The sequence below is a fragment of the Gopherus evgoodei genome, chromosome 4, assembly GCF_007399415.2.
Source record: "Gopherus evgoodei ecotype Sinaloan lineage chromosome 4, rGopEvg1_v1.p, whole genome shotgun sequence".
In the NCBI taxonomy this organism is placed as follows: domain Eukaryota; kingdom Metazoa; phylum Chordata; order Testudines; family Testudinidae; genus Gopherus; species Gopherus evgoodei.
In genome coordinates, this window is record NC_044325.1 from 35,367,689 (window position 1) to 35,394,316 (window position 26,628).

General features: G+C 44.9%; 1 protein-coding gene across 3 annotated transcripts in view; it reads right to left on the bottom strand.

The window, feature by feature from the left end:
- TTC8 (tetratricopeptide repeat domain 8) overlaps positions 1-26,628 on the bottom strand; it is a 71,112-nt gene that overhangs the window by 21,264 nt on the left and 23,220 nt on the right. For 2 of the 3 annotated variants that reach the window (XM_030558957.1, XM_030558956.1), the window contains 2 exons: positions 13,429-13,473; positions 6,577-6,662 (listed from right to left, as the gene is read on the bottom strand). In XM_030558957.1, coding sequence (XP_030414817.1) covers positions 6,577-6,662; positions 13,429-13,473 — 131 coding nt within the window. The remainder of the gene's footprint in view (positions 1-6,576; positions 6,663-13,428; positions 13,474-26,628) is intronic. The other variant, XM_030558958.1, reaches the window with a different exon arrangement.

Here is a 26,628-nt window from a genome sequence, read left to right on the forward strand (position 1 = left end):
TTAGGGAATAAACGTTCCAGCCCTTTAAGGAATCTCGACACCGTTGGGTGAGAAAAAACGGAGCGACCGTCCGCACCCGGGTGAAAGGTGGAGATAGCTGCTAGGTGGACTCGCAACGACGATAAGGCCAGACCTTGCCCTTTGAGGGACAAAACGTAGTCTAAGATTTCGGAAACCGAAACTTCCATAGGGCGGAGATTTCTCTCTACGCACCAACAGGAGAAGCGCTTCCATTTCGCTGAATATGTGGCTCTTGTGGACGGTTTCCTGCTGCTCAAGAGCACCTCTCTCACAGGCGTAGAGCAGCGCAGCTCTGAACCAGTTAGCCACGCAGGAGCCACGCCGCTAGGTGCAGCGACTGCAGGTCTGGGTGACAGAGGGTCCCGTGGTCCTGGGTAATCAGGTCCGGATGAAGGGGCAGGGGAACTGGGTCGGCTATGGCCAAGTCCAGCAGCATGGTGTACCAGTGCTGCCTGGGCCACGCCGGGGCCACCATGATCACGAGAGCCCTGTCCCTGCGCACCTTCAGGAGGACCTTGTGGACCAGAAGGAACGGGGGAAATGCATAGTACAGGTGGGTCGACCACTGGATGAGGAAGGCATCCGCTATCGACCCCGGCTCCCTGCCCTGAAAGGAGCAGAACGCTTGGCACTTCCTGTTCCCCTTGGACGCGAAGAGGTCCACCCGGGGATAACCCCACCTCCGGAAAATGGAGAGAGCGACGTCCGGGCGAAGGGACCACTTGTGTGACAGGAAGGATCTGCTCAATCGATCTGCCAGAGTGTTCCGTACTCCAGGGAGGAAGGAAGCCCTGAGGTGAATGGAGTGGGCTACGCAAAAGTCCCAGAGACGTATCGCCTCGTGGCACAGGGAGGAGGACCTGGTGCCGCCCTGCTTGTTGATATAGTACATGGTCGTCGTGTTGTCCGTGAACACGGCGACACAATGACCCTGAAGCTGATGACAAAACGCTTGACAAGCAAGGCGGACCGCTCTCAACTCCCGTATGTTGATGTGGAGCCCCACCTCCTCCTGGGACCACAGGCCCTGTGTCCGCAGGGTCCCTAGGTGGGCCCCCCAGCCTAGATCTGAGGCATCCGTTGTCAGGGATACCGATGGCTGAGAGGGGTGAAAGGGAAGACCCGCACATAATACGGACTGGTCCAACCACCAGCCGAGAGAATCTAAGACCTTCTGGGGGATTGTGACTAACATGTCTAAAGGTTGCCTTTGCGGCCTGTAACGACTGATAAGCCACAGCTGGAGAGGCCTCATGTGGAGCCGAGCGTAGCCGGTCACAAAAGTGCACGCCGCCATGTGGCCTAACAGGGTTAGACATGTCCTCACTGACGTCAATGGGGCTGACCGCAAACGTTGAACGATCGCCGCCATGGTCTGGAACCGTTGCAGAGGCAGCGAGGCCCTGCCCACAGTGGCATCCAAGACGGCCCCGATAAATTCCACCTTCTGCGTGGGCCTCAGAGTGGACTTGTCTGTGTTTATCAAGAGGCCCAGACTTGCAAATATGGCGGTGATCATGCGGACATGGCTGTTGACCTGCTGTTCCGACGTGCCCCGAATCAACCAGTCGTCCAGATAAGGGAACACGTGGACACGGTTGCGCCGAAGATGCGCCACGACAACTGCCATGCATTTTGTAAACACCCTCGGGGCCGTGGACAGGCCGAATCGGAGGACTGCAAACTGATAATGAAGAGCCCCCACAACGAAGCGGAGAAAGCGTCTGTGGCGCGGCCAAATGGCAATGTGGAAATACGCGTCCTGCATGTCGAGGGCGGCGTACCAGTCTCCCGGATCCAGGGATGGAATAATGGTCCCCAGGGATACCATGCGGAACTTCAACTTCACGAGGTATTTGTTGAGTTCTCGCAGGTCGAGGATAGGCCTGAGGCCCCCCTTGGCCTTGGGGATCAGAAAGTAGCGGGAATAAAACCCCTTGCCTTTCTCGTTTTCCGGAACCGCCTCTATAGCTCCTTTGCTGAGGAGCGTCTGCACCTCCTGTCGAAGGAATTGCTCGTGAGAGGGGTCCCTGAAGAGGGACGAGGAAGGAGGGCGGGAAGGAGGAAACGAAACAAACTGCAGGCGGTATCCCGTCTGCACCAGGCTTAAGACCCAGCGGTCCGATGTTATTTGGGACCACGCCGGGAGGAAAAACGAAAGGCGGTTTGAAAACGGGGGGAAAGGATCCATAGGGGAAACTGTTACCGCGCCCTCGGGCGCACCTTCAAAATGAAGGCTTAGGACCAGGCGGGGGTTTTGAGGAGCCTTGGTTCTGCCCCCCTTGGTTCCCAGACTGCCTGCGCCTGCCGTTCCTGCCGCGGCGCCTGTAAAGGTCCTGCCGCTGGCGGAACTGGGAAAACGGCCTACGTTGTTGCTGTTGTTGCGACCTAAAGGGTCTACGCTGCGTCACGGGGGTGTGCATCCCGAGGGACCGCATGATGACCCTGTTGTCTTTTAGACTCTTGAGTCTGGGGTCTGTCTTATCGGAAAACAGGCCCTGGCCTTCGAAAGGAAGGTCCTGTATAGTGTGCTGGAGCTCCAGCGGAAGGCCGGAAACCTGCAGCCAGGAGATGCGACGCATCGTAACTCCTGATGCGAGGGTGCGGGCAGCCGAGTCCGCAGCGTCCAAGGAGGCTTGTAAGGCCGTGCGTGCGACCTTCTTGCCTTCGTCCAAGATGGCCGTAAACTCTTGGCGAGCATCCTGTGGCAGCAGCTCCTTAAATTTGTCCACTGCCACCCAGGAGTTAAAGGCGTATCTGCTCAGCAGGGCCTGCTGGTTAGAGACCCTGAGCTGCAGCGCCCCAGCCGAATACACCTTACGGCCAAGGAGGTCCATCCGCCTGGCCTCTCTGGACTTGGGGGCCGGAGCCTCCTGGCCGTGACGCTCCCTATCGTTCACCGATTGCACTACCAGTGAACCGGGAGTCGGGTGAACATGTAGATATTCATAGCCCCTAGAAGGGGCCATGTACTTTCTCTCGACTCCTTTCGCTGTCGGAGGGATGGAGGCCGGGGACTGCCAGATAGTATTGGCATTGGCCTGGATGGTCCGTATGAAGGGCAGGGCGACCCTGGTGGGAGCATCAGAAGAGAGGATGGTGACAATTGGGTCCTCTATCTCCGAGACCTCCTCTGCCTGCAGACTCAGGTTTTGAGCCAATCGCCTGAGGAGGTCCTGGTGCGCCCTGAGATCCAGCGGGGGGGGACTGTTGGAGGAGGTACCCGCCACCGCCTCATCCGGGGAGGAGGAGGATGAGACCCCAGGCACGATAGTGTCCAACTGAGGGTCTTCCTCAGCCCTCGCCTCTGCCTCCGGAGCCACAGCGGAGTCCTGCTGTTTGGACCCTTCGTCCCCTTCCGGGGAGGGAGGGGGGCGAGACAAGGAGGCTTCAGGGGCCCTACGCTCCGCAGTCGCCGGTCTAGCAGGGAGCTGCTGGGGGCCCTGGGCCTGATGGTATGCCCAGGGTGTCCAGAATCCCCACTGTTGTGGGCCTTGGTCTTGCAGCGGCGGATCCCCGAACAGCGCCGCCTGCCGGTCGGTGCCCAGCGCATACCCACTGTCCGTCTGGGAAGATACGGACGGCTGTCTCGAGGGCCACGGTGGGGCCGACCCCGGATGGTAAGGGTCTGCGCGGGCCAGCACGGAGGATCGTCTCGGTGCCGGGGACCGGTGCCGGGAGTCATATCGGTGCCGGGACCGGGATCGGGACCGGGATCTATCACGGTGCCGGGATCCTGATCGGTACCGGGTGCCACTTCGGTACCGGGACCTGCCACCAGCTCGGTGCCGGGAGGTCGACCGGGACCTGCCACCAGCTCGGTGCCGGGAGGTCGACCGGGACCTGCCACCAGCTCGGCGCCGGGAGGTCGACCGAGACCGGGACCTGCCACCAGCTCGGTGCCGGGAGGTCAACCGGTGCGGCGAGTAGCGTCGGGACCTGCTCCTGGAGTCGCGGTGCCGGTGTCGCCGACTGGAGCCTGACCGCGACCGTCTCGATGCCGACCGTTGCCGCGAGTGCGACCGGTACCGCTGAGGGGAGCGGTGCCGGGACTGCAAGCGGCGTCGGGATCTGGAGCGCCCAAGACGTCGGGACCTGGATGGCGAACGACTGTCTCTGGGCGGCGCCGACAGCATGGGCTTGCCTCTGGACACAACCCGCACCGGAGGTACCGGGGGTGGCAGCCGAGTGGGCTCAGTCAGGGCAATAAGGTCCCGAGCCGAGGCGAAGGTCTCCGGTGTGGATGGGACCACTATCTCAACCCCAGATCTCATGGGGGAGCTCGGCGGCACCGGACTCAACGGACCCGCCGGGCCCGGAGTCAACGGTGCTGACGGTGCCGGCGGCGCCGCGGCCGATGTCGAGGCCGGGCGCTCAAGCCGGGTCTGCCTGGCCGGAGTATCAGACTTCGACGGCCTAGGCTCTGATTCCGGTGCCGGAGAAGGTCGGTGCCGGGGAGTCTTCTCGGTGCCGGAGCGATCCGGTGCCGGTGCCGATACCACGGCCTGCGAAGTCGACGGGTCAAGTGCCGCCTCCATTAGGAGAGTTCGGAGCCTCTGATCCCTCTCCTTTTTTGTCCTCGGCTTAAAAGCCTTACAGATGCGGCACTTGTCAGATCTGTGCGATTCCCCGAGGCACTTCAGGCACGCTTCGTGGGGATCGCTGGTAGGCATGGGCTTCTTGCAGGCCGCACACTGCTTGAAGCCCGGCGACACAGGCATGAGCCTGGCGCCGGGTGCCGGGAAGGGCTAAGCCCCCGGCAAAGAACTACTTAACAACTATTTAACTAAACTATCTACTTAACAACTAATTAACAACTATATGGAACTAGAGATAAACGATAGACAAGCGATAGAGAACTAGGAGAGCTAGGGACGTGGAGGACAGCTAAGCCGCGCTCCACAGTTCCAACGACCGACACGGCGGTAAGAAGGAACTGAGGAGCGGGCGGGCCGGCAGGGGTATATATAGAGCGCCATGGCGGCGCCACTCTAGGGGGCGACCTGCCGGCCCACTGGAGTTGCTAGGGTAAAAAAGTTTCCGACGAACGTGCACACGCGGCGCGCACACCTAACTGGAATGGATGTGAGCAATCACTCGAAGAAGAACTGCTGTCTGCTGCCCCAGGGTCCTAATGCCTGCCATCTACTAATGGCAGGGCAGGCTGCCCTTACCCTGCCGTTCGGCCCTAGCCCGGAGCCCTTCCAACGCTCCAAACCCCTCATCCCCCCCGCACCCTAATCCTCTTCCCCAGCCCCTCCCCCCTGCAGCATGAACCTCTCATCCTCAGCCCCAACCCTCATCCCTCTGCACCCTGATCCTCTGACCCAGCTCTGAGCACCCCCTCGCAGCATAAACCCTCATCCTCAGCCCCAACCCTCATCCCTCTGCACCCTGATCCTCTGCCCCAGTTCTGAGCCCCCTGCAGCATGAACCCCTCAAACCCAGCCACAGCCCTCATCCCTCCACACCCTAATCCTCTGCCCCAGTCCTGAGCCCCCCCGCATCATGAACCCCTCATCCTCAGCCCCAACCCTCATTCCCCTGCACGCTGATCCTATGCCCCAGCTCTGAGCCCCCCTCCGCAGCATGAACCCCTCATCCTCAGCCCCACAGCCCAACCCTCTTCCCTAGCCCTGAGCCCCCCACATCATGAAATCCTTCTCAGCCCCACAACCTTCACCCCTGCACTCCCTCCTATCTCCAAACTCCCTCCCAGAGCCTGCACCCCTCACCCCTTCCTACACCCCCACCCCCAGCCCAGAGCCTGCACCCAAACTCTGTCCCAAAGCCTGCACCACTCACCCCCTCCTGCACACCCACCCCCTACCCTAGCCCGGAGCCTGCACCCAGCACCCAAACTCCTTTTGAAAGCCTGCACTCCTCCTGCACCCTAATCTCCAGCCCAGGACCTGCACCCCAGACCTTCCTCCCAAAACCCCCAGAGCCTTAGGCAGGTGGGGGTGGAGTTGGGGGCCGGTTCTGGGCACCACCAAAATTTCTACAAACTTGCCACCCATGGCTGAACCATATGGGCTGTGTCAGGGCCAGGTGCCCAGGGGTTCACAGATTCCCTGCCATGGAACCAGGAGCCTGGATGTGCCTCAGCTAGAGCAGGGCCTGCTTTCATCTCTGCAGCAGGAACTCTGAGAGTCCAAGCTCCAATGCTCCCGGCTCAGCCATGTCTCTCAGGGCTTCTAGGCTCCCAGCTTCACATGAGTCCATGAGGTGCTCCCAGGATCAATTTTGTTTCAAAATATTCTAAATGAAATGCTTTTGATTATTGCAAAATTATTATTATTATTTTTATTTTCCTTCTAGGACATTTCAATTCTTTGTTTCAAAATGAAACAATTTTTGGAATTTCCTGTAAAACAAATTCCAATTTTGACCAGCTCTAATTTTATTATATTGCCATCACTTAACTACTTTATTATACGAACACCTCTATATAATTTGACCTTGAAGATTAGGAAACACTGTACAATTATAAGAAATTAAAGTTAATGTTCCTCAGATCACAATCAATCACTAAAGAATAGAAAAATGGCTTACCTGTAGTAGCATTTCCCAATTTGGACTTTCCACCACCAGTCCTTGTACTGTGCATGCTCTGTGGCAAGTGCTGCCAAATCTAAAGCCTTTAAAAAATACACAGACACACACTCACACCTTAAAACTGGCATTTCCAGGTTTCAACAAAGAATACTAAAGAAAAATACAAGTTGTAAAGAACAGCAAAATATAAAAATATTGAAGAAGATGCTTTGGTATATACAGACATTGTTTTTTACATATAGACTATGGAAGGATTATTACTTTATATCTATGAAGACTGAATCATAAAATGTTTGAAAGGATTACAGCAGGATGTAATCATACATGCTTTTTAATAGGTATACATAATGCAAAAGAGGAACCTGGAAACACATTTAATAAGATTGCAGAGACGATGTAAGGTATTCCACAAGTCTAAGCATACACATTTTTCACGTTTCCCATCATCCATGAGGGAAATTTACTAAAAACAACTTAAACTTTAAAAAAAAGAAAAAGAAAAAGTGCTGAGGTAGTTCTTCTTGAGATAGTGTACAAATTATCTTGGTTTTGGTGATATCAGGCCTTTTCCACTTGGATCACTTGAGTACAGTGCACTTTCAAATGTGTGCTGTGGTAAACACTGCTTTCCTTGGTTTTCTGTTTCCTATAACACAGGAAATGAGTATGGGGAAAAAAATAGGAAAGCTTTTTTCCCTCCTAATTCTCCACAATCAGGGATGTTTGAAAGGTAGGTATGCGATTCAACACACTTTGCTTGAACAGGGACCATTAGAACGGTCATATTTCCACCGATTAAAAATCAGAAAGACGCTCTAGTTTATCTTTTTTTCTTTAATTTCTGATTTCAGGTCATGGCATATTGTGCTGAAAGAATCATAGTCTACACTATGTTGAAAGGCTATAAAACATACAAGCTGCAGAATTGTTTGAAATTCCATTTTCCATCATAATATAACATGTCAGAGTAAAAGCTACACTTCCATTATAGCAGTTTCACCAGAAATAGTCTAAAAAGCTTTAAAACAAAATATTATGAAAATAGACATACATGGCCATGAAGCTCAAAATTGACTTGATTTCTTCATAACTAGTTCATAGAACCACAGAAATCAGAATGGAAGACTCCTATTAGAGTAGCTAAACCAGGGGCCAGTAGGGAACTGTTTCTTAGGTATGTGTTTTGTTTTGTATGTGTGTGGTTTTTGTTTTGTTGTATTTTTACAGTAAACTAGTAAAATTCTTGTAGATACAATACAGAAAAAACTGATAGCTGTATATCTGAAATGCCAGTATTAGGTTGACTAAGTGGCAAGTGTTTGAGTTTTTATTCCCAGTTGCTTGCTCCTGCAGCTAGCACAATTAGGACTGCTTTAAAGACAGCAGGCCAGATCTTCAGCTAGTGTATTGACTTGAACAAATTGTCATAGCTGCTGTGATGGGGCAAGGCCAGATGGCTACAGTAAAGTAGTGAGGAACAGGTATGTCAGCCCCAGGCTAAACAAATCCCAGTACCATAATAACCAAATGGCAGTTGCTCCAGGTTAATCAAGACACCTGGGGCCAATTAAGATCTTTCTAGAAGGCAGTGGAGATAGCTACATTGATTGGGACATCTGAAGCCAATCAAGAGCTGGCTGGAACTAGTTAAAAGCCTCCCAGGTAGTTTGTGAGGAATTGGGAGCAAGAGAGTGAGTGTACGCACGCACACTCCCCCCCACCCCCCGGAGGATTGAGGAGTACAAGCATGATCAGACACCAGGAGGAAGGTCCTGTGGTGAGGATAAAGAAGGCGTTTTGAGGAGGCCATGGGGAAGTAGCCCAGGGAATTGTAGCTGTCATGTAGCTATTACAGGAGGCACTATAGACAGCTGCAATCCACAGGGCTATGGGCTGGAACCTGGAGTAGAGGGCAGGCCTGGGTTCCTCCCAACTCCTGATCAGACACAGGAGTTGACCCAGACTGTGGGTTCCACCAGAGGGGAAGATCACTGAGGTGAGCAAATCTGCCAATAAGCGCAAGACCCACCAAGGTAGAGGAGGAACTTTGTCACACTGCATTGACTTGAACAAAGCTACAATGCTTCACATAAGTTGAGGACCTGTCCCAGCATATTCAATTCTTAGAAAGAGAGAGACTTGCTTTGTGTAATCCTCCAGAAAACTAAGGAAACATATTGATCAAATCCTACCCATCAAATCCTGGAATCTTTAGTCTCAGTGGTGCTATGCATGGATCTAGTTGTTCAGAGTTCATTTCAGGATTGGAACTTAATTTCTTACCAATGTGAATGATATTGACCACATATAAAATTGTTTGCCTTCCATTAGGATCTTCGCTTCTTTGTAGTTCAATGGGGAGGGGCTGAAAACTATAATTTTGCTTCATTTGCAAACAGTAGTATGAAAAATGAGATAATCTGAGTTATACCAATGTAAAAAAAACTTGAAGTTTACTAACTGAAGCCACTTTAACTGTGAGAGGGAAAAAGCACAGATTTAAAAATCTGGAAGACACTTATGACTGAAACCTCCCTTAATTTTTGTTTGTTTATTGGGGTACATAAGATGTCAAATTACATGCCTGCTCACAATGTATTTGAAATAGGTATTACAATGAGAAAAGGCCAAAATGCAATCAATGCATGTGAAGAGAAATGTCCTGAGTGTATTTTGGTGACAAGCATAGCAACTACAGTGTATGTTAACGTTCTTTGCCTTAATACATTTTTTAAAATGCAATTATAAAAATAGAACATAGTGTGCTTTCCTTCACCCACCCAGTGTGCTTTGCTGGGGGTTGGCAAATACTAAGGCAATACTATGGGCGTGGATTATTAACCAGTATACAGTATATTTGCTGCTGTTCCTTAAAACAAATTGTAATGAGGGCATCACTAAACTTTCAAGCATGTCGGACTCTGGTGTTCCACTCTGGTTGAAATGAGCTCAGCAGAAGATGAACAATTCCTGAGCAAGCCTTTTAAATTGTCCCATTTTCACTGACATTTAGCCCACACTGTTTAGTCCACAAAATGAAAATCAAGAATAGTTCAGTGTCTAAAGAGAGTCAGTTATTGATGAATGATCCCAAAAGGAAACAAGAGGGAACAGCAATAATAGAGGAATAATTTCCTCTGAGAATAGGTATTTATTCTTCATTAAGTGAAATTAAGGGATACTGGATACATTTTTTAAAAAAGTATTAAATACTATATTAAAGAAATACTGTGCTTTTCTGACTTCTATCTTAAAAACTGGTAGTCAGTGGATTTTTGCTGTATTTGCTATTAATATAGGTAAAATACTTTATACTGTGTATGTTTAATCAAATCTGCATACAACTGTACAATGGTATTCTTTAATAGACATTGACAAGGAACTCAGCAGTACTTAAAGGAGTGGTTGAGGACTAAATGGAGGTGTGAAAAAAAGACTTAAGGCTTGTTTATTAAAGTTATATTGCAGAAGACAACAGTGCAAGTCCCTCACAATGGGGAAAATGAGAGCAAAGATCCCCTTTCTCTACTAATATTTTTCCATCTTATTTGTAAATATTTGATATCTTTTTTGGATGCGATTACAAGTTTGGTTGGTAAAGGTAATAGTGTTGATATCTTATACTTAAACTTCTGTAAGGGATCTGACTTGGTACCACATGACATTTTGATTAAAAAAATTATAAAGATACATAATTAACATGACAAAGTAAATGGATTAAAAGATATCTCATTGATTACAACTACACTGAGATTTAACAGGATATCATCTTTGAAAATGTGTGTTTAGTGAGGGCCAACAAGGATCAGTTCTTGGCCCTATACTATTTAACATGTTTATTAATGACCTGGAAGAAAATATAAAATCATCATGGATAAAGTGCAGATGACAGACACATGGGGGAGTGGAAAATGATACACTGATACGGAGTAATCTGGATTGCATGTAAATGAGGCACAAGCAAACAATACCCTTTTTCATAGGGCTAAATGTATACATGTAGGAACAAAGAATGGAAGGCACTGTGATGGGGGTGTTCATACCACACAGCACTGATGGGGTTAAGGGCCTCAGAAAGAGCCAATTAACTATATAGGCTGCACCTTGGGGAGAGCCAGGGCCTGATAAAAGCTAACTGATGAGGAAACCCAGCTGTGCCCGGGCAGGCTGAGCTTTTATAAAACCAGGAAGTTTGCAGCAAAAAGGGGCTGTGGGGAGGGAGTCCACACTCATTCTCTGGACACAGAGCTGGGCTGGAGGAGATCCAGGAAGGAGCAAAAGCCCTGGTATCCTAGCCCTTCAGGAAGAGTTCACCCAGAGGAGTTACAGGAAGAAAGCCTGTGGAATGCAGAGTAGGAAGCAGCTCAGGAAAAGAGCAGTGAAGGCAGAGATTGTTTAGAGCTTGGCTGCTGATTACAGGGTCTCTGGGCTAAAACCCAGAGTAGTGGACAGGCCTGGGTTCCCCTACCAACCACTGGGAAAGTGGCATGGACTTAGAACTGGCAGGGAGGACTGCCTGTGACAGCATCTGGACAGACTGTCCAGAAGGACTTTGATACCTTGGAAAGAGAAAATGATATAGTGACCTAGATGAAGGCTGAGTCATGAAGAGAGAGTACCCTGAGTCCCGGAGAGCAAGAGGGGGCCCCAGGGCAAGTGAGCAACAGAAGAAGGTGCTAGACTGGATGAGAGCTGATCCCAGACCCAACCAGATAGAGGTGCTCCAACAATGAGTAAAACTCTGCTTACACAACAGGGGACCCTATCCTGGGAAGCAATGACTCAAAAAAAAAATATTGAGGAATCATGGTGGATAATCAGCTGAATATGAGTTCCCAGTGCAACAATGTGTCCAAAAGGGCTAATGTATCTTTGATGCATAAACAGGGGAATCTCAAGTAGAGATGCTATTTTAATTCTGTAGTTGGCAAAGATGTAATGGTTGCTGGAATACTACATCCAGTTCTCATGTCCACAATTCAAAGATGTTGATAAACTGGAGGGAGTTCAGAGAAAAGCTACAAAATTGATTACAGAATTAGAAAAAAAGCCTTATAGCAACAGACACACACAGCTCAACCATTCAGATTAACAAACAGAAGGTTAATGGGTGACTTGATTATAGTCTGTAGGTACCTACATGGAGAACTTGTATTTGATAATGGGCTAGCAGAGTAACATGATCCAATGGCTGCATCTTGAAGCTAGACAGATTCATATTGGAAATATGGTGTAATTTTATAACAGCGTAATTAACCACTGGAACAATTTAGTAAGGGTTGTGGTGGACTCTCCATCAATGGCAATTTTAAAATCAAGATTGGATTTTTTTTTCTAAAAAATAAGCTCTAGGAATTATTTTGAGGCAGTTCTAGGTCTTGTGTTTTATATAGGAGATGAACTAGATGATTCCAATGTTCCCTTCTGGCCTTTGACTTAATCTACGAAATCACATTAGGAAGCAGATTGTGATATATTTTCACTTTCATTTATATTAATTTCATGTTAGCCCTTTGTCACTGGTGGACTAGAGTTCCTCTTGGTAAACAATATGTATTTCCATCATTGTTGGCATCAGAAAAATCCCACTTCCTTGATGTCAAAGTAAATTAGTAGCAATTAACATGTTCACATTCTGTTTCTTTCTGACACTCACTGATTGGTTGTATTTTGGATGCTAGTATACTGAAATTCAATAATATCAAGAGAGGCCTGTGCAATCAAACTGGTAGAGAGCATATGAGTGACATAATTTAGTGCCAGATTAAACAATTCATAGCATTTCATCTGAAAACAATTCTGATCTATATCAGCACAAACCATTTGTTTTCTGGTAATTATTGCTTCACTAGTTGAAAACAGTCAAAATGGCATCATGGAAGAAGCAACTTGGGAATTTAATTAATTTTCAGCCCCCTGAATATACTCCTTGCTCAATGCATCTTTAGGTGTTGCAGAAAATCCAATAAATGCTTAATGAACCATGTAAAATTGAGCTTTTTTTTTTTTGTACACCTCCAAGCACAAACTACCAGATACCATGGTGATGAATGTGCCAGAAATACTTTGTATGTTATAATAAATTTTATATCTTATTCATCCAACAATACACACTTCACCTGTGTGGGCTGGTAAGAAAAACTTGCAAGACTGGCTTACATAACTTTTGAAGAACAACAGGTACACAAATTTAACTGTGACTGTTCAATATAGTATAAAACTGTGGTTATGTCTACACTTGGAGCTAAAGGTGTGATTCCCAGCACACACAGACTTACCCATGGTAGCTCTGCCAGTAATTTACCTGATTTTAAGTTCAATCCATTATTACTAATTACAGTATTATCCCATATACCATTCCAAACAATTCTCCCTCATTCTCAGTCTGCTTCTACACTTGGAAGAAGGGGTGTGATATCCAGCTTGTGTAGATATACCCACATTAGCTTGAGTTAGTGCACTAAAAATAGTGGTGTAGCTGGGGTCGCATGGACAGTGCTGCTTGGGCTAGCTGCTGAAGTACATACCCAGGGGGTCCGGGCAGGTACATAGTTAGGGCAGCTTGCCTGAGCTGCCACTTGTGCTACACTAGCTATACTGCTATTTTTAGTGCACTAGCTCTGCCAGAGGTAGTGCAGGTATATGCTATTTTGACTTCGGAAATAAAGGCATTAACATTTTAGTATTAGTGACTTTTTCATTCTTGGAACAAGAATTTTCTTAAAGCTGCAATTTTTCCTCTCCTAAAAACTAAAATAACACTAGAAGCCTTAGTTCAGCTGAAACCTGACAGACATGGCAGAATAAGACTTAGTACAAGTAAATATGTATTTTGTATAGATTACTTACATTCTTAACGTCATTTTCATGGTGAAAAATGTATTCAAACAATGCCTATCAGAAGAACATTTGAGACATTATCATGTTTGAAGAAAAATAGTAATACCTTATATAATAAACACTTTGGGTTCTCAGAATGTAATAATCACAAATTACTACTCTAAAATAGCAAACACAGTTACACATAACTCTATTGAAACATTAAATGGACTTTGAGTTAGATAAGCAGAATCTACTGATGTACCGTGTTGCCAGGAGATAATTATTTTTACATTCATAGTATATGAAATTACCTGGGTTGTCTATAACGTTTGGTTTTTAAAAATACATTTTTTTAAAGTGTCTAATCTAGAAGTGAAAGTGACATTGTGAGATTCCTGTTTATAGTCTCTTTACTTATGGAAAGAGCTTGATCCTACAGAGACTTATGTACATGCTTAATTTTATGCACTGTAAGTAATCTGGAAGTCAATGGAATTTAAGCATAGTCATATGTCTTAGGGACCAGGGCTCAAATTTGTTCAGTTTACTAGTGAAAAATGCCTCTTCTAAAGTTTGACACTTCATAGTCAACCATTCTGGAATCTGAAAATCCAGATTTTTTTTCCTCCACATTTGCACATCATTAGTAAAAAGATTCTGCATCTGAAACTTGGCAAAAACGTCTAAGGATCCAGAAGAGAATGCATCTCAATCTCTACAGCTCCGTTGACTCTGCAGTACTACTAAATATAGATGTATTATGGTAAGAAAAATAAACAGTCAAGACTGAATATACAGAGGGAAAAGACTGGTTGAGGTGGGAAAAGTTCTGATTTTTTTTTTTTTTACAAAGACATTTTTCTAACCTGAACTGCATTTTAAAGTGAATTTAATGCTAGTGAAAGATATTAGGTTGACCATAATGGAGACTGAAGTCCTCTGTTTATTTACAGAACTGATAGCACAGGTAGTAACACTGCAAAGTCACCTATCATGAAACCTAATATAATATTACTCAGGTACCAATCTTTCTTCTGATCTTATTTATATTATAAAAATATAATTTCCAAAAAATCATTTTTCTAAGCGCTGGATGCCAGCAATGAACAGCTGTTAGTTATACTGTACACTTCAAACTTGGAGATGAATCATTAAGTCTATGATCACAGACATCCAAAATGACACACAATGAAGCAGAGATTTCAAAATTTAATAATCCCTTCATAACAAGACTTTTGGAGAAGGGTGATTTCCTCTACCAAAAATTTTTTTTGATGACTGACTTCTAGAAAAATCAGTTTGGAAGAGAAAGAGGGGGATTTAAGTCCAGAATAAACAAGTTGGGTTTTTTATTTTGACACTAGGCATGTTCAAGAAAATTCTCACAAGTGTAAAAATAAATAGTTAACTTTTAAAAACCAACATACAAAACACGTACTAATAGGAAATTTCCTAGGACTAAGGTCTTATTCATAATTTATTTTACAATAACCTCAGTGATGTTGAATGTTAAAGCCCTCAGCCTTAAAGTAACAGCAGCAGGGAAGGTTTTACAAATTCTAGATCTTAATCATTGCAGAAGAGGATACCATTTCTGTAAATTCAACTTAATCAAATATAGAATATAGGTTTCCCTGGGAGGGGAAAAAGTGTCCCGTTTGTCCAAAATATCAAGCCTTTTCAGAACCCCAAACTGAGAACTAACAGCGCCTTCATGACATTTTTGCTAGCGTCCCTTCCCTTAGGACAAATTCTTAAATGATTAACCCTACAGAAATTAAAGAATTGCTAATGAATTGTCTTGGCCGACAGGAAAAGACTCAACCTACTTCCTCCTTCTACGTTTGTCTACAGAGGGATCTCTCTAAATCTAAAAGAAAACAAAGAATATATACAGAAACTCCATGGTATCTTCCAATGCCCTGTCTTAGGCTTTTATCCCAAATGCCAGAGACTTATCAATATCAATTCTTTATCAACAGCTAGCAGAAGAAAAGCCAAATTATTGGTGGCAATGATGAAAATTCTAAATGTTACATGTTCAGATGGGACAGTATGAGGTGTTACTGCAGAAGCATCCAAAGTTCCCAGTCTGGCTTGGGTCCAATTGTGCTAGAAACTGTTTATAATTTATCAGTTGGCAACTGGTTTGGACTTCCAAAAAAAACCTTGCCAAAGCCCAGCAGAAGAGATAGCCAAGGAAATAAGTAGCTATTTTGACTCTCACATCATATCTAAGACACAAAACACAGTTAGGAATAAATGGCCAATATTTATCCTGGCAAAAATTTCATAGTGGGATGCCACAAGATTCTAAGGTACTAAGTAGTGAAGTGGCAAAATATGCAGATGACTATTTATTTAAGTTTTTCAAGACTGTGAAGAACACTGAAACCTGACCAACCGAGGTGAACAGGCAAACTGATGGCAGATGAAAATAAGTTTGGATAAAGGCAACACAAAGCACCCTGGAGGAAATAATGTGAACTACTCACATCTTAGTGGGTTCTAAATTAATTGAAACAAATCAGAAAAAGATCTGGGTATCACCTAAAGAAAGGTCAATGTCATCTTCTGCTCAATATATAGCAATGGTCAAAAAAAGGTAAATAAATTTAAGATGTATAAGGAATGGGAAGATGAATACTGAAAATGCTGTAATGTTGTTATATAAATCAATAGTAAGCCATCCCATGTAATACAGTTTGGTTCTAGTTAACCTATCAATAAATAAATAAAATGAAAGCAAAGAGGGGGTTCAGAAATGGGCAAAGAGAATGATTAGAGGTATGGGAAAAAATCTTCTATAGAAAGGCAATTAAGAGCAAACACAATAAGAAATATACAAATAATTAATGGTATAGAAAAGGTAGATAAGTCACTAATTACCTCCTCTCATAATACAAAACAAGGAAACATTCAATAAAAGTGAGAAGTAGCAAACATAAAACTGAAAAGTAAACATTTTCTTGTATGATTTGCCTGTGATATTGCCCCAAGATAATATTGAGGCCAAAAACGTAACAGGACTAAGTAAGATTGGACAGGTACATGGATAAGAATATTTAGAATTACAATAGTAAATCTTTATTTAAAAATAAATTTTGAAAGGGATATAAATCCTCCTGCTTCAGGACACAAATCAACCTCTAAGTACTGAAAATTAGAAGGAACCTTTCCTTATATATAGTTAAGGAACACTCCGTCTCCTATATGGTTTCTTGCATCTTATCCTGAAATCAGAGGGGTAGATGCATTAGTCTGTATCCACAAAAACAACAAGGAGTCCAGTGGCACCTTAAAGACTAACAGATTTATTATTATTTATTATTATTTGGGCATAAGCTTTCGTGGGAAAAAAACCCACTTCTTCAAATCCACGCATCTCATTGTTTTTTTATTCTGATGCAACTGCTGCTGGTCACTTTTGGAGACAGGATACAGGATTAGATGGATCATATGATCTAGTATGGCGATTCCTGTGTTTTAAAACACATAGGAAGACATGGTTAATGCCATGAAAAGTTTATAATTTAAAGTGAGTTTCACAAACAAAGGAGAGAAGGGGAAATACAGGGAGGGCAAGCATAAGATCACATAAGAATGGCTATACTGAGTCAGACCAAAGTGGCCAATGCCAATGCCAGCTGCCCCAGAGGACTGAACAGAACAGGTAATCATTGAGCGATCCATCCCCTGTTGCCCATTCCTAGCTTCTAGCAAACAGCGGCTAGAGACACCATCCCTGCACGTCCCAGCTAATTGCCATTGATGAAACTATTCTACATGAACTTATTTATTTCTTTTTTAACACTATTATATTCTTGGACTTCATAACATCCTCAGTGTGGCTGGGGTCCAGGGCCAGATCTCAAAGTCTCATGACCAGAGTCTGCCACCCACCGTCCCACGGTGAAGCCTGAAATCCAAGCCTCACCCCCCTCCGGGAAGGTGGGAAACTCATAGGCTGCATGCTTATCTAGTGTTTGTGGCTCCAGATGGGGGGAAGGCCCAACCCCTTCTGGTGGCCCAGGGGAGAGGTACTACTTTGAGCCCCAGTCACTGCCCAGGAGACTGTGGCTGCAAGAAAAACTCCTAGTGGCCACATGCAGCCATGGTGGGCGTATTTGATAATCACTTTTTTAGTTTATCAATTTGTTCCAAAACCACCTCTAATGACACCTCAATCTAGTACAGTTCCTCAGAGTTGTCAGCTAAAAAAATGGCTCAGGTTTGGGAATCTCCCTCACATCCTCAGCCATGAAGACTGATGCAAAGAATTAATTTAATTTCTCTGCAATGGCCTTATCATCCTTGAGTGTTCCTTTAGCATCTTGATCATCCTGTGGCCCCACTGATTGTTTAACAGGCTTCCTGCTTCTGATGTACTTAAAATTTTTGTTGCTATTACTTTGAGTCTTTGGCTTGCTGTTCTTCAAATTCTTTTTTGGCCTGCCTATATTTTTACACTTCATTTGCCACAGTTTATGCTCCTTTCTATTTTACTCACTAGGATTTAACTTTCACTTTTTAAAGAATGCCTTTTTGTCTCTCATTACTTCTTTTACTTTGTTGTTTAGCCATGGTGACACTTTTTTGGTTCTCTATGTTTTTTAATTTGGAGTATACATTTAAGTTGAGCCTCTATTATGGTGTCTTTAAAAAGTTTCCATGCAGCTTGCAGGGATTTCACTGTATCTTTTAATTTCTGTTTAACTAACTTCCTCATTTTTGTGTATTCCCTCTTTCTGAAATTGAATGCTACAGTGTTGGGCTGCTGTGGTGTTCTCCCTGCTACAGGGATATTAAATTTATTCATATTATGGTCACTATTACCAACTGGTCCAGCTATATTCACTTCTTGGACCAGATCCTGTGCTCCACTTAGAACTAAATCAAGAATTGCCTCTCCTCTTATGGGTTCCAGAACTAGCTGCTCCAAGAAGCAGTCTTTTTAAAGTGTCAAGAAATGTTATCTCTTCATCCCGTCCTGAGATGCTATGTACCCAATTAATATGGGGAGAGTTGAAATCCCCATTATTGAGGTTTTTTTTTTTAAAAGCCTCTCTAATCTCCCTGAGCATTTCACAGGCACTATCACCATCCTGGTCAGGTGGTTGATAATATATCCCTACTGCTATATTCTTATTAGAGCATGGAATTACTATCCATAAAGATTCTATGGTACAGTTTATTCATTTAAGATTTTTACTTCACATGGTTACACAGGCTTGCTATGTGAACTTAATGGTTACGTTAACACCACTCTATACCGAAAACCCACCAACTGCTATGCCTACCTTCATGCCTCCAGCTTCCATCACGGAAACACCACACTATTCATTGTCTACAGCCAACTGCTGAGGTATAACTGCATTTCCTCCAACCCCTCAGACAGAGACCAACACCTACAAGATCTTCACCAGGCATTCTCAAAATTACAATATCCACACAAGGAAATAAGAAAACAAATCAACAGAGCCAGACATGTACCCAGAAGCCTCCTGCTGCAAGCCAAGCCCAAGAAAGAAACCAAGAGAACTCCACTGGCCATCACCTACAGTTCTCAGGTAAAACCTCTCCAATGCATCATAAGTGATCTACAACCCATCCTGGACCACGAACCCTTGCTTTCACAGGCCTTGGAAGGCAGGACAGTCCTTGCCCACAGACAACCTGCCAACCTTAAGCATATTCTCACCAGCAACCACACACCGCACGATAGTAACTCTAACTCAGGAACCAATCCATGCAACAAACCTCGATGCCAACTCTGCCCACATATCTACACCAGCGACACCATCACAGGACCTAACCAGATCAGCCACACCATCATTCACCTGCACGTCCACCAATGTAAGACATGCTATCATGTGCCAGCAATGCCCCTCTGCTATGTACATCGGCCAAACTAGACAATCCCTATGTAAAAGGATAAATGGACACAAGTCAGATCTTAGGAATGGCAATATACAAAAACCTGTAGGAGAACACTTCAACCTCCCTGGACACACAATAGCAGATTTAAAAGGTAGCCATCCTGCAGCAAAAAAAGTTCAGGACCAGACTCCAAAGAGAAACTGCTGAGCTTCAGTTCATTTGCAAATTTGACACCATCAGCTCAGGATTAAACAAAGACTGTGAATGGCTAGTCAACTACAAAAGCAGTTTCTCCTCCCTTGGTGTTCACACCTCAATTGCTAGAAGAGGGCCTCATCCTCCCTGATTGAACTAACCTTGTTATCTCTAGTCTGATTCTTGCCTGCATATTTATACCTGCCTCTGGAAATTTCCACCACATGCATCTGATGAAGTGGGTATTCACCCACGAAAGTTTATGCTCCGATACATCTGTTAGTCTGTAAGGTGCCACAGACTCTGTCGCTTTTTAATGGTTATGAGATTTATCAACTCTTTGCATGTTGGAGAGGTGAGAAATTAGAGTTTTACAACTTTAAGCAACAATTCTTAACACAAAATGAAATGAGGATCTTAAAACTTCATCATACTTTGGCTTTAGCATCAATTCTGTCTTCTTCTTAAAAAAAAGAACCACTGCAAATCCAAAAATCTGCACATTTTAACTCAAGTCTTACTTTCTATAAGAAATATTAATGTCATATTACGTTAGCTTTCTAACATTGATAATTGCACTTGCTCCCTATGGATGTGTCTAATAAGATTCATTAGACTAAGCCTCTTCTGAGCTGAAAGTGATGATTCACTTCAGCTTTTGAAAAAGTGCTAAGTTTTCAAGAGAGATGCTGTTTAAAAAATATGTGCATGTGTTTGCATGCATGGATGTGGATCACAAACTAAATATGAGTCAACAATGTAATGCTGTTGCAAAAAAAGCAAACATCATTCTGGAATGTACTAGCAAGAGTGTTGTAAGCAAGACACAAATAACTCTTCCATTCTACTCAGCACTGAGAAGGCCTCCACTAGAGTATTGTGTCCGGTTCTGGATACCACACTTTAGGAAAGATGTGGACAAATTGGAGAAAGTCTAGAGGAGAACAAAAAAAATCATCAAAAGTCTAGAAAACATGACCAATAAGGAAAGACTAAAAAAACTAGGTTTGTATCTTCTGGAGAAGAGAAGACTGAAGGAGGACATAATAGTATTCAAGTATGTAAAAGGTTGTTATAAAGAGAAAGGTGATAAACTGTTCTCTTTGACCACTGAGGATAGGACAAGAAGTAATGGGTTTTAATTGCAGAGAGGAAGATTTAGATATTACGAAAAAAATTCCAACTGTAAGGGTAGTTAGTTAATCATTGAACAATTTACCTAGGCAGCTTGTAAAATCTCAGTCATTAGAAGTTTTTAAAAACAGGTTAGACAAACAACTGTTATGGTGGTCTAGACAATACATAATCCTGCCTCAATGCAGGTATTGAAATGACCTACTGAAAACCCTTCCAGTCCTGTATTTCTTACTCTTGGGAGAAGTCTGCGCCACTGTGCATGTGCAGAATTTATGTCCTCTGCAGATTTCTTTGCTTCTCTGCAGAAAAATGAGTTTCTGATGGGGAAGCAAAGGGAAGTCACGAGCGGTCATGTGTCCCTTCCCAGAAGTATGTTTTGGGTGCCCAGGGCAGCCATGTAAATCACTGTGGGCTGCAGACAGGACTGGAGAAGACCTGGCTGGTGACTTCTACCGTGCACTGGGCTCAGCTGCTAGTCCTGACTGGGCTGAGGAGGACGGGATTGTGTCAGACCCACCCCTAGATTTCTCCCCTGGCTGTAGGAAGCTCTGCAAACTTTCCCCTCCCCTGTGCTTCCTGCACCCATCGCTCCTCAGCTGCTTCCCCATCTGCCCAACCCCTTTGCATTCAGACCCCCTCATATCCTCCCCCTTGCACCCAGAATCCCTCCTGATGAGCCTCATAACTCCTGCAACTGGACCACCCCAATGAGCCACCCGAACCTGGATCCCTGCCCTACAGAGCCCCACTTCCCCAGCATCTGGACCCCATACACTGACACCCTCTTCCAGGCACTATCCCCCTCATACCCAGATGCCACCCCCCCCCCCCCCGAGTCCCCAACTACCTTCACCTGGATCCCCCTGTAGAGTCCCATTCCGTTGCATCCAGAACCCTCCAATGAGCCCCTGTGCACCCGGATACCCCACTGAGCCATCTGCACCCAGACTGCCCCCAAAAGAACCCTCTCAACCCATACCTGGATCCCCCCCTTACTAAGTCCCTCCAGACTTGGATCTTGTCTTGCTGAGCCTGCCTGCCCGCACCTGGCATGAAGTGGAAGGGCCCTGAGGTGTTTCTGGGGCAGGCCCAGTCCTTGTGCTGTGACAGGGTTGGGTGCAGCTCACCGCTGAGTCTGATCTCCCACCTCTGTGCAGCCAGTGGCCTGTGCTCCCCACTGCAATAAAATTTGCAGAATTTTAAGATACTAAGTGCAGAATTTTAAATTTTTTGGTGCAGAATGCCCTCAGGAGTAAAAATTTCTATGATTCTATGGCATATTATTACTGCAATTGAAAGTGTCAATCTGAAATGTGAGTATGCAAACAACTTAACTATCCATCTGCATGCAGAGTTTCCAAATTTGCACATTTAGTTGCAACAAACACACATTTGCATACAGAACTGGAGAAGATCTGGCTGGTGGCTTCTATCACGCATTGGGCTCAGCTGGTTGGTTTGAGCATCAGCCTGCTAAACCCAGGGTTGTGAGTTCAATCCTTGAGGGGGCCACCCAGGGATCTGGGGCAAAAACTAGTCCTGCTAGTGAAGGTAGGGGGCTGGAGTTGATGACCTTTTGTCATAAACAGATAGCTAAGGGTTAATGTCTCTTTCACCTATAAAAGGGTTAACAAACAGTGACCTGAAACACCTGACCAGAGGACCAATCACGAGACAAAATACTTTCAGAACTGGTTGGAGGGAAGTTTGGGTGTGAGTTCTTTGTTCTTTGTCTTGCTTCGGTGACCCTCTCGGCTCTGAGAGTGCTCTCTCTATCTCCAGGCTTTCTAATCTTCTGTTTCGAAGTTGTAAGTACAAGGATAGTAAGACAATAGGTTTATATTGTTTTTTTGTATTTACATGTGTGTAGTTGCTGGAATGTGTTAAATTGTATTCTGTTTGGATAAGGCTATTTATTCATTTTTTCTTTTAAGCAATTGACCTTCTATATTGTCACCTTGATACAGAGACCAATTTTATGTCTTTTTCTTTCTTTTTATATAAAGCTTTCTTTTTAAGACCTGTTGGATTTTTTTTTTTAGTGGGGGCTCAAGGGGATTGAGTCTGCAGCTCACCAGGGAATTGGTGGGAGGAAGAAGACAGGGGGGAAGAGAGAATCTCTTTGTGTTAGATTTACTAAGCCTGAATTTGCATAACCTCTGGGTGAGGGGAGAGAAACATTTGATTTCTCGGTGCGGTGTTTCAAGGACTTGAAGCAGGGAATCTCCTAGAGTACCCATGGCGGGGAAATCTGGGAGGAGGTAAAGAGGGGGAAGGGAAGTGGGTTATTTCCCTTTGTGGTGAGACTCAGGGCATCTGAGTCTTGGGGTTCCCCAGGGAAGGTTTTGGGGAGACCAGAGTTAGCCAGACACTGGAATTCTCTGGCTGGTGGCAGCGATATCAGATCCAAGCTGGTAATTAAGTTTGGAGGTTTCATGCTAGCTTCTCATGTTCTGAACTCTAAGGTTCAGATCTGAGTAGGAGAGTGATGACACCTTTCAAGGTCCCTTCCAGTTCTAGGAGATTGGTATATCTCCAGTTATTATTATTATTAACACCCATCTGATTGATTAAAAAGTTTGTCACATCATTTTAATTAAGTTTTTGTTTAAGTGTCTTAAAGCTTAGAAGAAAAAGGGATTCAGAGTTCAGGAGAAATCCTCACCTATCTAGGCTTCAGGAATACCCCACATATTCCCATTTAAGACATTTACAAAGATAGGGTTTGTTTTTGTATAACAATGTACAAATAAGTGTGTATTAATTACAGTCCTAGATAGGCTGACTGCCATTAACAGATTTAAAGGCGTTTGTGCAATGCTCACCATTGCACATCTCAAAAAAAGGACTTCCACCTCTAGGTCACTAGTCAAATACAGCTCAGGTCAGAAGAGAATCAGCCCATCTGATAGCCTTTCAGTGGCCTACGCGAAGTAAACTGTGGGGATCAGTCCACTTCCTTGTGGGCAGGTATCCACATAAAGACACCACCAACACAACTGGCACTCTTTTAGAGAGATTTAGTTGAGAGGTCACCCAATGATAAAACATGAAACAAAATCATCTTTGCATTCCTTCAGGCAAGGATTGAGTTACATTTGTGAGGGAAGGCACACTGATATACTTGTTCTGTTGGTAGAGGACTTCAGTTTCTCTGGCTATCAATCATGAGAAATAAACTGACAAAAAAAATTATGAGCACTAACGCTAGTGGAAAAATAGATAATATAAAAAAGGGAAGTAAGTCATGGCTTGAAAGCAAAGGAAACATCCAAAAACTTTAAATATTTTTTTAGATTAACAGTGAAGACTTTTATTCATACTCCCAATTCATCCACAATTTTCTCTGCTTAGAGGCTGAACAAGATATTGTATTGCCTTTTGTCCATCTTGCATGCATGGTTCAAGATCCACTGAACCAATAAATAACATTAGCTGATGTAATATTTCTTGAAAGTAACTGCATGTTCTACCACCATAACATAATAATGGCTTATGTACGTTCAATGCCTCCTTTTAAACTTTGATTTAGTATTACCTCTTCACAAATGTTTTCCAGTCTGGGTCAGACTGCTAATATTTGTGGACCTAGTATAAATACACCTTAAAATAATGTCAGTTCTGTAAACTGAAAAAATGTTACGTTTTCTCACTTTAAGATTACAAGTTTAAGGAATGTAATGTCTTCTTTATAATAGCATAGAATGGGTATGTGGACTGTAATTATTCCCATTTATTTCTTTTCAAAGGAGGTTTATTAGAATAAATGGCATTATAAAAATATACTGAGGGTACATGCACACCTATGGTCTCAGATTCTGGACTGTCTATTTTGAGTCTGGCAACCTATGTGGAAGATACATTGGCCTTACTATGTTAGGCTGCTGCCCAAATACAACCTTCTGCAGTTAGGTGTTATGCAGCTTGGATCAGGAGGGAGGGAATGAGCTTATGTAAATGAATTGCTGATATCCTGTACTGGACCCATCCATCTCCCCTTACTGGGGCTGAACAGCATGTTGGAGTTTCTCAATCTTAGATCTTGAAAGGGAAGGAGAAAGAACCAAGAAGAATATACTGGTGAGAGGTCTTCCAGCTTCATAAGAGGGGAAAGGCCTAATGTTTTCTGGAAGTCCTTAGGATCCTCCCTCTTATGACTGCAATTTCTTCAGACAGGGCTGGCTCTAGGTTTTTTGCCGCCCCAAGCAAAAAAAAATGTGGCTGCCCCCGCACTCGCCCTGCTGCCCTAGCCCTGGGCTCCCCCCCCACACCCTGTGCTGCCCCAGCCCTGGGCTCTCCCACCACCCGCACCCTCCTTCCGCCCTAGCCCTGGGCTCTCCCCTCCCCTCCCCTCCCCACACCACCCTACCACCCCAGCCCTGGGCTCCCCCCCAAACACCCCATGCTGCCCCAGCTCTGGGCTTCCCTCTTCCCCCCCACCTGTGCCCCCCCACCCACACACCCCCTGCTGCCCCAGCCCTGGGTTCTCTCTTCGCCCCCACCTGCACCCTCCTTCCGCCTCAGCCCTGGGTCTCTGGTAACTTGCTCCCAGGGTGGGTCATTCAGCAAGAATTTTGGATGTGCACAGAACACAGACAGGATTGGTTCCAATATTGTTACAGAACTGCAGTAAAGCGGAACAATTTTCAGCTTGTGTGATTGGAGGATATCTGGATGCATATTATAAGACTGTCCTCCATAAATGAGGAAAAGTTGAGGTGCCTTTATTATTCTTTTGTACCACTCTTTGTTTCTATGGGGAATTTGCCAATGCAATATCACTGTCTTCCTTTTAAACAAATAAAAAACTTAAAAAAAAAAAAAGGCAATGGCTGTTGAAAATAGCAATCCAGTCCTAAAAACCACTGGGAAGCATTTCTTGCTCAATTTCATCCTACTTTTTCTACAGCAAATTACAGTGGATCAGTATATTTGATTTGGGAGAAATGAAGTACCAGCTGCCCAAATTGAGCTTGAGCACTCCTGAATTTTGAGGTGTTCAAATCTGGAAGGCAGGTGCTAGATTCCCTTTCTGAATATTAGCTAAATCGGGAAAGGAAAAGTCAATTTCTGCTTCCACGGCTCAGAAGTGGAAATCCTCCTATGTGCCTGGTACTGTATCTAAAGGTGCCCAGGTCCAGAGTTTCCCCTCCCTTACTTTTCATTTTAAATTCTAGTGGGATCCACATACCTCCCTTGCTAGGCTTCAGATAGAGAGGGGCACTGTCCATTTAGTCCACCCAATTCCTCCTTTGGGGGCTTCAAGGTGAGGTCACACCAGTATCCCTAATCCAGTTTGGGGATGTCTTCTGAAGGGGATATCTGGGCCAAAGCCGCCTACTCCTTGGGCACACTTGTTCCCCATTCACAGTGCCACCCTGCTCTAGCAGTAAGCTCTTCATTCACAGCAAGCTGCAGCATGAGGTTTCAGCTACCATACTCCCTCCCCCTCCCTTTCCTGTTGATGGCAGCCAAGGGAATGCTGGGAAATGTAGTTCTTTCCCTGCTCCAGGGCTGGCTTGGTAGGCAGGGAGCTAACCAAGGAACTATAGCTCCCAGGGCCCCCTGTTGGTTCTCCGCTCCCAGGCTGGATCCGTGCCAGCTGCCGCACCTGTAAATAGGCTGCCCTCCCCTAAATAGGCCCCAAGCAGCTACTTGCTCTGCTGGTGCTTAGAGCTGCCCCTGGTTAGAGAAACAGGTGAGGCTTTAGTTTGAAGAGCCTTTGCTACTTTTCCCAATGGACACAAAGGTGTCAGAGTACAGAGGGATTCTTTAAGAAAAGGAGAAAAAAAAAAGCCTTCCCTCATCTAAAGGGGTGAGGAAAAATAGCTGATCCCATATTAATACAATTGAGGTTCCAAATACTGCTGCTGGACACTTCATTTCTGCATTTATAAGACAGATCTATTGCCCAAATGCCAATTTACCACAGTATTGTGGATTTGAGGATTGTTAGCATGAGAAATACCTAATGCAATGTGTTATGGCTCCTAACAAGTGAGCACTTCCTTCTCT